Source organism: Orycteropus afer, unplaced genomic scaffold, assembly GCF_000298275.1.
Source record: "Orycteropus afer afer isolate SDZICR_OR568_19922 unplaced genomic scaffold, OryAfe1.0 scaffold00606, whole genome shotgun sequence".
Lineage (NCBI taxonomy): Eukaryota > Metazoa > Chordata > Mammalia > Tubulidentata > Orycteropodidae > Orycteropus > Orycteropus afer.
This window is the reverse complement of record NW_006922193.1, coordinates 1,368,577-1,379,089: the sequence shown is the minus strand read 5'-3', so window position 1 is coordinate 1,379,089 and position 10,513 is coordinate 1,368,577. Positions and strand designations below refer to the sequence as shown.

General features: G+C 32.5%; 1 protein-coding gene across 1 annotated transcript in view; it reads left to right on the top strand.

The window, feature by feature from the left end:
• Positions 1-4,592, top strand: part of CNPY1 (canopy FGF signaling regulator 1) — a 6,305-nt gene extending 1,713 nt beyond the window's left edge. The window contains exons 2-3 of the mRNA XM_007956322.2: positions 364-460; positions 4,552-4,592. Coding sequence (XP_007954513.1) covers positions 364-460; positions 4,552-4,592 — 138 coding nt within the window. The remainder of the gene's footprint in view (positions 1-363; positions 461-4,551) is intronic.
• The last annotated feature ends 5,921 nt before the right edge of the window (positions 4,593-10,513 follow it).

The window sequence follows — 10,513 nt, the reverse complement described above, 5'->3', positions numbered from 1 at the left end:
TTTTTTTAATTAAGACTTTGAGCTCCAAAAGTAGTTGACCCATTTCTTACTATTACTTCAGCATTCCAGTTTAAGGAAAAGAAACAAATGCAAAGAGCCTTCTTCCTTCCTCATCCTCAGTCCGTGCTTTCAATTAACATGACTAATCATTTAGTTAAGTCCTGGAAAATGATGCAATTAACATTCTGGGAAGAGGGTTAATCCCATGCAATGATATATTAAACTGAAAGGGCTGAGAAAAATGGACCACCTTAATAACACAATTTTATATTTTTAGCTTATAAAATTTTGATTAAGTCCTTTCTAACAAGGTACGTGGTGAACATGTATATATCCACATATGTTGTTATTATATTTCTACAGTGTGAAACGATAATAGAAGAGTATGAAGATGAAATATTCTCACTTATCGCCCAGGAGGCAGACGATCTAGCTGACAAGCTGTGCAGTGAAAAATCAGGTACTGTGTCTGATGTAACATGTGCTCCCGCCCTCACTCTCCCCCTCTCACTCTCACTGAGCAGTTCAGCCTCTCTCCCTCTCTCTCTCTCTTTTTTTTTTTTTTTCCAAATGGAGCCTCTGCAGAGCTGCAACAAACACCCTGAGGAGGATTCTCCTCTGAATCAGAAAGGACACCAAGTGAGGGAAAACAAACAAACCAAAACACAGGGCTAGTGGCTTTTCAGTTTTCCCTTCCTTTCCTCTAGTGTTAATGAATTCAAAAGTATTTAAATTCTAAATTTAAAGAGCACTTTTCTCTTTCAGAATTAGTTAAATCCAAAGCAGGTTTTGGCTTGGTTTGGTTTTTAACTTTTGGAGATTAACTTTTCCATCCTGAACCAGAAAAGTAAAATGTCTTTGTGACTTTATTTGCTAAACCTACAGAAGGTGGCATCTTTATTGAACAAGAATTCTTAACTTTGTTTTATTTTTGAGTTGTGTTTAGGGGTGGGGTACTTGATTTATTTTCTCCCTCCAGAATATCTACTTTTTAAATTTTAAAGATTTTTTTTTTTTTCAGTGCAGGGGGTAGAAAGTCATACTTGACTCATATTTTTCAACACACATCCTCAGAGACTAGGAAAAATGACCAGAACTTTATTTACTATATACAAAGCTGAAACACTATCAATGGCCCTTCAGTCTGGTTGGCTGAATCAAAAACCTCTAATCAAAAATCATTTTGATTCTTGTTTAATATATTGACAAGAAGGTAGTGCAAATTGTACATTCTTTTCAGATATCTTTTGAAAAAAATAAATGAGTATGTATGAAGGCAATGATTTTTAAAGCCAATGGAGTACTTTACACAACATGAGGACTTGAAACATTTAGCACTTAAGTGTTGCTTATAATGAAGTACAGTACACATGAAAACACTATGATACACTTAAAATTTAGTACCAAAATTCTTAAAATGATAGTTGTTGAATATTTTTAAATGAATATTTATGTCATCAAGACTTATTCAACAAGGATTATATATTCCTATTAACAAGACAATTAAAGTATTCTTACTCTGAATAGATAATTGGGTTGTTTTCTGTTTAAAATTTAGTTTGCAATGGAAGTTTGAAGAAGACTACAGTGAAATTATATAGTGAGGATTGTTTAGGAGTTTGGGATTTCTTTTTCATTAATTTTCAATATGTAAGGTAATAATTTGTGAAAATCATATAAATAAGTTCATAGCTGCAACTTCCCAAAGAAAGTATTTTTGAAAATTTCAAATAATTCAGAAATATATGAATGCATTAGTATATAAGCAAAGTCCTGATAATTGGTATTTGGAATATTGGTTTTCATTGTTTTCATAAAGGGTTTGTACTTGTTATAATTGTATATGACATATGTACATAATTTGCTATATGAAGAGTTATTCAAGTGTTGCAGAAGGACTTGAGAAAGTTTCACCAACTGTTTACCACAGCTGTCTCCACCAAATAAGGTTCTGGGGAAAGATTCTGCTCCCAAGTTTAGTAATTTTATTTAATTTCAGTAACATTAACTATCACTTTTTCATTTAATTTATGTATTTATAATAAGAAATAAAAATTAAGCATTAACCTTGAGAAAATGCAAGCTTAAAGAATAAAGATGTGCAATATTCTGGAACAAAATAAAATATGATTAGATAATTAATTCTTAATAGCCTTTGATTTTAAAAGAACTGATTTAAGTATGTATCACTGTAAACATAAATATGAGTGGCTCAGAACTATGGAGAGTAAAAGGTAACCACTCAGAAGAGTAAACTCCCACATGGCTGCTACATAGTGAAGTTGTGTGATTTTTTTTTTTTATTCAGGCTATGTTTCTCTATAAAGCATTTTTATAGATATCTTCAAATAGTCATAAATTAAGAACCAACAATAACTTAAACCTAATAAAGAGACCTGGCATCTCCTCCAAAAAACCCCACAAACCCTGCTATTGATATAAGTTAACACCACAGTAGCAAGGTAGAGAGATTTTTCAAACTTAAACATTAATGCGAGTAAAAGCTAAAACAAAACATTGACCAAAAAATATATAATAAATGATTACAGCAACAAAGAAGTAATCTGTTTCAACATAGTGAGATAGTTTCAAACAACTGTGTAAAATATGAGTCTCATATTACAGAAAAACTCCAGATGCTTTTAAATATAATATAAAATATAGGTACAATAAGTTTCCTATGATAGCATGACATTCATAATCATTTTGTAAAAGTAATACTTGATCTTGTTCTGTTATAGAACAGATTTGCTAAAATATGATCTCCATGATTGAAATGTTTTAAAGATATGATTGTGTCTGTGTGTGTGTATGTGTATATCAGAGGTTATGAAACTGTGCATCAACCAAAAACTATTTACTAAGTGTATATACTATGTGCATAGGGTTGCTATGACTTGGAATTGACTCAATGACAGGTTGTTTTTTTCTTTATACTACGTGCAAGACACTAAATGAGACCAGTTAAAATGTCCACTTGTCACTTTTAGGAAGATAAGTAATTATTTTAAAGTAGGTATTTTTATAGCTACATATTTGATTGGAAGGTTAGTCACTCTATACTTTACATACACATTGCAAATATATATGTATATATATGAATTTTGTTTTTTCTACTTCATGTAGATCATTTCACTTTATTTTTAATAATTCCATGTGAGGAGATGAAGACACATTCACAGATTCCTTAAAAATTTAAGCTTCTTAAGTTCCTCTTCCATAAAAAAATAAATGGAGAATAAAAGAGAAAATATATGTCAAATTTAATATGACCATGTTGGATGAGTGAAAAAAATCTCAATGAAAAATCTTAATGCAGATGGATCTGTGGATGCCACTGCACTTTTATTCACTGAGTAGACTAAAAGTATCAAATAAAGCTGTTCTATGAATGTGAGAGCAATATGGAATTTATTCCTGACTTACTTGTTTGTTTGTCCCCCCCACCCCCACCCCAGGAAAAATTAAAAATGAGTTTATCAGATTTTCCTGGTAGTATATTTTGTAGCGTATAACCTAGGCTTCTCCAAATAGTTATTTTGATGTCTGGAGGTCAAAAGTGATCTTTTCAAATCTTAAAAATCTTGAAAAAAAAAATGCAATGAATGAGTATATGTGAAGAAAATAATATGGTCTAGGGGGATGATTACAAGCACAGGTATATTCCACTTAAAGTAGAGAACATATTACTACAGATTATGAACGAATGGATACTCTTATGTTAGTGGAGGTATTTGTTACAGAGTGTGTGAGGGTGTAGATATAAATATATAACTATGCTCTGTATACATATCACTCTGTTTTGATATAAAATATTATCATTTAAAGCTATCATGACTGGCAAATTTTGTCACAAAGATTTTGAATGCAGTATGACTCAAAAGTAATGATCAGGTTTTGGGTTTTTATCTAGAGTAAGGCATCAAGTACTTATGAATGTTTAGCTACATGTAAAGTAAAAGCATTTTTATTTCCTGTGTAGACTTTCCAATACTAATGGAGGTGTTATATTCTAATACACAAAGTCATTACTTTCAAGGCTAGTGTATTTCTTATTTCAAATAAATTATGTAGCTGGAACAATCCAGAGCCTTTCACAATAGAGATTCATTAACTGCTTCCAGTTGGAAAAGTAGTTTATATCAAAGTATCTAGTTGCCTCTCTGCTCCTTGGATTAAATGCTTAGTGTAATGTACCCTTCCTTTAGCAAACAAGGAAACAGTTCAGAGTAGATCTTTTCTAAATGCTTCCATGTCTGTGGATGAAAAGTTCCAATGCTTTGTATTTGTTTAAAAATACTTCAGTCAAAGAAGAGTGGAAGATAAAACAAGAACAGCAGAATGTTGATCATCATTGAAATGGGGTGCAGGGTGCATGGGTATAGATTATACTTTTCTTTCTTCTTTTGTGTATATTTGAAATTTCCTATAATGAAAAAAAGTTTAAAAGATGCACTTCCACACAAATGTACTTTATGGAGAATGTAAGTGACTTAATGGGCTGGTATTTAATGCAATAGTGATGGCCTCTAACTTTTTTTTTCCCCCCAGATCTGTGCGAACCTTTTTCCAGTAACCGCACTGAACTCTAGGAATGACTGTGCTACTAGTTATACAGAGGAGTAAGGTCACCCTCACAAGGTCAATGTCTCCATGTTGTTTTCATAATAAGAAATCATATGTTTATTGTTTATACCACATTTGTCTAATTACGTTTTTTATTTAAAATCTGTTGTTTAGCATCATGATAAACACTTACCTTTTCTGTAAGTAAAGTTGAAAAGTCCATCAAACTTTTAAATTACCTTTGCAGGTTTTGATATAAACAGACTTGGCAATAAAGCATAATTCAGTAGTAGCATAAAAAAAATGAATGAGTTTTGTAGAGAAATAAGGATTTAGTAATGTATGCTATATATTCTATAGCAAATGTATACATACATTTATATGTGTAAAGTGTTCTACTTGATAAGAACTTGATTTGATTTGTTAAATACTTGGTTGATCATGGAATTCAAGAAATATATTGCAACAGATTCTGAATTAGATCTTCTGGTTTATAGAATATTATTGGTGAAAGAAACAAACCACTTTTTGTCAAGAATTAGATTTAAATTCCTAGAAATCATAAATTTAAAAATGTTTGAATCTCTAAAATTCAGTTGAATGCACAAAAAAAAGGGTACTTTTTATCATAAACAAAGATTTATTGACCTTTATTAAAAGCACATTCTGGAGTCAAATGGTTTTGACAATTGATTTGTTTATTATATCATGTATTTTTAAAATATGACATCAATGGCCATGTTTTATTTTACTGAAAACTCTTCTGTTTTTTAAAAAAGGCTTTTCAGCTTAATGTATAGATTTGATTACTATCATTCTTCTACATAAGTGTATTTTAGAGTTGTGGAGGTGGAAGAAAAGAGAGGGACATGATAGGAAATTAACTATCTTTTGGCCACACTTAATACTGAAGTGTAATAACAATCCCACTCAGGCGTTTCATTGTTTCTGTTGAATTTGCATACAATGGAATCTGACCTTGATTATTTAAAATGTCAGGGTATATTCTATACTTGTTTTAGAAAGGAAACTCATTAATGTCAGTGAGAATTTAGTGGCAGAATAATGCACACTCTACCCCTAAAGAGCTAAGAGCAAAACTTTTTGCCATATGTTACATAATTGTTTAGAAAGCATACTATTTAAATCATTCTTAAATTTAGGAAAATTTACCAAAATTAAGGAAAAGAGATTTCCATTTTCTTCTCTTCACTTCAACTTTATTAAGAGTCAGGTGTGTTAGTTAATGTCACTTATTTATTTGGGAAATCATTGTATGTGCTTCTTGGATATCTGTCTATAGCTGTTTAAGTAGTATAGGTACTATGTAGTGTGACCCAATGAACCTACCCTGTAGTTGATATAAAATGTAGATAGGATTAAAGAATTATTACTGTCATTTTCTAGTAGAACAATAGAACTATGTTATTTAAAACATAGTCCCTTTATCCTTTTAGAAACTTATCTATTTAAGATTAATATAGCATTTAAAACAGTAAGTCATCAACATTTTCCTAATTTATTGTTGTTCCTAACTTGTGCTATTTTAGTAACCACACCAAACAGGAATATTCCTTTTTCTTTTTTAACTTTTTATTGTGATTTGGGTGAAAGTTTACAGAGCAATTTTGTTTTCCATTCAGCAGTTCATACGGATTTTGTTTCTTGACAGGAATGTTATTTCTTAAATCATAACTGACATTCATGAGAAAAAGGTAGAAACTGTGGGGTAATAAGTAAACCTTGTTTAAAATGTAACATCTGTAAGTTGTACAAGTGTTACTGCAATTGTTTTCTCACTCTGATGGATAATCATTAAAAATTCTCAAATAGAGACAATACTAATATTAATCACAGAATTTAAGAAAATTTACACTCCTATCTATAACTTAAATGAGCATGAGGAGTTATGCCTTCTTTGCTTGGGTAGATGAATGTTTTTCATTGATGTTAATGATTTTGTTTTGAAAGGGGAGAACCATGGATCTTGACTCTTATATCCAGTATGCTAGGTTTTACTCTATAGGTTTTCAATTTATTATTCCTGAGTATCCCAGTAAAATGGTTTTGTATCAAGATTTTCGGTATCTCATGATGTGCATTTTTGTTCTTCAGAAAAAAATTTCCAGATCAAACTTCTTAAACTCATATACATATTTGTAGCTACTAAATTACTGATTTAAATTACTGTTAAGTGACAATACCTAAAGCACTGTATTTCCTGTGGCTACAATGATTCTTAAGTTTCCCTCTGGGTCATTGTGAGGCTTTTGCTCATGAACAATAATGGAACAAGTAGCCACTCTCTTTAGCATCCCTCCTAACCACATTTCTGCCTTTTTAATGACATTTATTGACCCAAAACAAAAGAAAGTAAAAAAACAAAACAAAACAAAAAAAACCCATTAAGCACACACACACACACACACACACAAAAATTTAAAAAACACTTGGGGTGTAAAAGAAAAGTTGAGAAGAGTAAATGAAAAGTGACTTAATTCTAAGGGAAAAAAAAAAAAAAAAGAATCCTGGAGACCCATTGGGGAATGTAGGCTTTATTAAAATAATGCAGAGAAACCAGGTTTGGAGCTGGATGGGTTCAAATTATATTTTTTATGAGATGGTTTATTTGGGTCTCCATGGAAGACTGGTGTGAACCAGTTCTCATAAAGAAAAGACCAAATTGGCTGAGATAGGCAGGTTATTTTTGTTATGTGAATTACTATTCGGTAAGAATAAGCCAAGACCAATGAATCCATTTCACTGAGGAGTGCAGAGTGGAATTGAGTCAGAGTCCCAAATGGGAAAGATCAATATTTTATTTACTAAGACAAGCCCTAACAACAACAAAAAAGTCAATAGCTGGTCATAATTTTTATACTTATTTCTCTGTCTAGGTTGATATTTATTCATATATGTATAACTTTATCTAAATGAAAAGTTTTAAACTATATGCCAATTTACAATTCAGATTATAATGGAATAGAAGAAAAAGACATTCTTTGATGTGGTTTTAAATTTGATACAAATGTGTGAGCTCATCTTAAATGCATTAAAGCCAACTCTATAACATATATAGTTTCATAACAAAATGCAACTAACAATGATATCCAATGATTAAAATAAAAACATAACTGTTACATACAAGGCATTTTTTTTACTGTGATTCTCTACTTGTCATTTAATTCCCCTTTAGAAGTATCTTAAAGTCCTCAGATTATATGCTTTTAGAATAAGAAATTAAATAGATAAAATATCAAATGCAAATAAATGAAAATAGAAGGTAAAAGTTGTGAAAACTCATTGTCTTTAAACCACATAGTGGCTGATATTGCTCTCTTGAAGTTTTATTTGTTATCTCTCCCTCCAAAAGTGCATTTGCTGTGAATGAAGGAAGGGTCTGCTTTTATAATCAATTCTTCAGGATCTACCTGAATGAAGGAGATAGTGATTCTATTTAATATAATATTAATTCATTTGCCTGTAGGAGCAATTACCAGAAAAATGACGTAGTGTTTCAGAAAGATCATTTGTGAAAGTGGAGTCTGAAAAGCTGGATACTACTCTCCAATCTTTTGGCTCTCCCAGGAAGTCAGGAGGTAGATGGATGGATAAATAAATAGATACATACATACATACATGCATGCAAGCATATGTACATAGATCCAAATAAAATCGGGATATACATAGAGAAGTCAGCTAAAGATCTGATTGCTCACGGGTGGAGATTTCAGGAAAGCGTATCTGGAAGTAAATCTATTCCTTAAAGAATAAAACAATCATTCCTATGCTTCTTATCTACTAGAGTTCTCTCAAGATTTTAAAGAAATGAAAAATACTCTAAATTATAACACACATAGAAAATATTCTATCCCACAATAGCAAGATATTTGTAACAAAATTATTATGACATTACATTGGAAATATATTAGGATTTTGTTATAATATGGCTCATTATTCTGGAACACAGATTTCAAGAAACCATAGATCAAATTATATCTCCTAAAACATAATAGCACAAAATAAAAGCTCAGTAGAATAAATTAGGCATCAAGTAGATAGAATCTTGTCCCCCAAATCCACAGTGTAGGGGCAAGTTTCTGAATGGTAACTTGCTCTATACCACTAATCAGAGGTGTACTTAACCTTTCCTTCGAGCTGATAAAGGTTCTAGTAACTTTCTTCTCCTTTTCAGAATGTTAATAAACCAATATCTAAGGAGTTCAAGTAATATGATGGAATACTGAGTGCCCAGTGTCAGCTAATTAAACATGGCTGAGACTCAGAAAGATCCTGTAAGTGATAAGTTAAAAATTAATATCAATTTCAAACTTTATGAATAGCTACGTTGGCACCTGAAGAGTTGGAATGTACTTCTGACATTTTATGTAAAGGGTTTGCCTCACAACAGCTTTCTGAACAACTGGGACTTTTCCTCCAGCATATTGTCTGATATCAGCCTATAAAGGATGATGATAATCCTTGAGGTGACACCATTGTCAACAGAGAGAGAGAAGATTTCAATCAGGTGGTTTGCATTGTCTGATAGAAATAAATCTTTATGGCTTTGTTGTTCTTCATCAAAGGACACTGATTAAGCACCTTCATGCCCTGTGATTTATAGAAGAAAGCAGAGAACCAAAAAATAGTCTATTTGGTCTCCATTAAAATGGACCCTATTTAAAGCAACAAGGTATTAAAATAGAGTGAAATCTAATACAAATGCAGGTTCAATAAATGTTATTAAATTATTAGACCTTTAGGTGAAAATATACCCTTGAATTGCCTTCATATGCAATCAAATCCATGATTAAATATTAATGCCCTAAGATTAAAGGGTCACTTGAGTGTGTGTGTGTGTATTTTTAAAGCAATACCCCTAAGTGTTGAACAGGAGATGTTGCTGGTTAGCTGTACTTTATGTGTTTTGTGGATGCTAAAACCTCAACCAGTTTTGGGAGCGAAAGCCCCACTGAAAACACTGCTTGATTCCAAGGAACTGGTTAACCATGCTTGGGTTCAGACCACATATGCCTATAAGTGGGTATAATTAACCTCTTGCCAAACCACAAAAGGCTCAACAGTCATTGTGACCACCTACTAGTGCAATATCAAAGTCCTTCTGCAGAAAGGTATACACACCAGCATCAGAAGGGCTAAAATTCTGAGCAGCATGGTGTTAAAACAAAACGCTTATAAGGAATCCAAATGAAAGATGCTGGTCTTCCCTACGAATGCATATGATATTCTTGAAGCTTAAGAAAGAAAATAACATATTTTGTTGTATACATACATACACACACACATAGAAAATACTTCTTCTATCTGACAGCTCAGCCTCCAATACTGGAGAATCTTAGTTTCTCTATTCTTGTACTTTCCTTCTAGTTACTAATGACTTATTCTCAAATGATGGAAGTTTGCTCTTACCCACTAACACAATGTTAAGCACTAGTACCCATTCCTTCTTACTCAGGGCAGGAAGCAATGAGATGAGCTCATTCACCACACCACAGCCCCCCTTCATTGGGGAAGAGTGGTCACATGACCCTGCCCCATGATACTGCTGGTGCAGACAGAACCCTGGGGCAACTGATATTCACACTAGGACCAGGCACATCAGGTGAGAGAACAGCCCAAGTTGGCAGTCCCTGTTTGTCTTTGGTGTTTGGGATCCCTGTGCTGCCTAAGTCCTCCATGGAGCAGCCCCTGAACTTGAGCACAGGCTGCCCTTCCATTTATGTTGGTGAATATGGATCCCAAAGGAACAAACACCTCACCGGCTTGTGACATGCAAGCAAAACATTATCTAAGGGAGGAGGGGATGTTGTTGTCGTCATTAGGTGCCTCGGGTAGAATCTGATGCACAGTGACCCTGTGTACAACAGAACCAAACACTGAACAAAACTCTTTTCATTTGATTTAAAATTGATTGGTACCTCAGAAA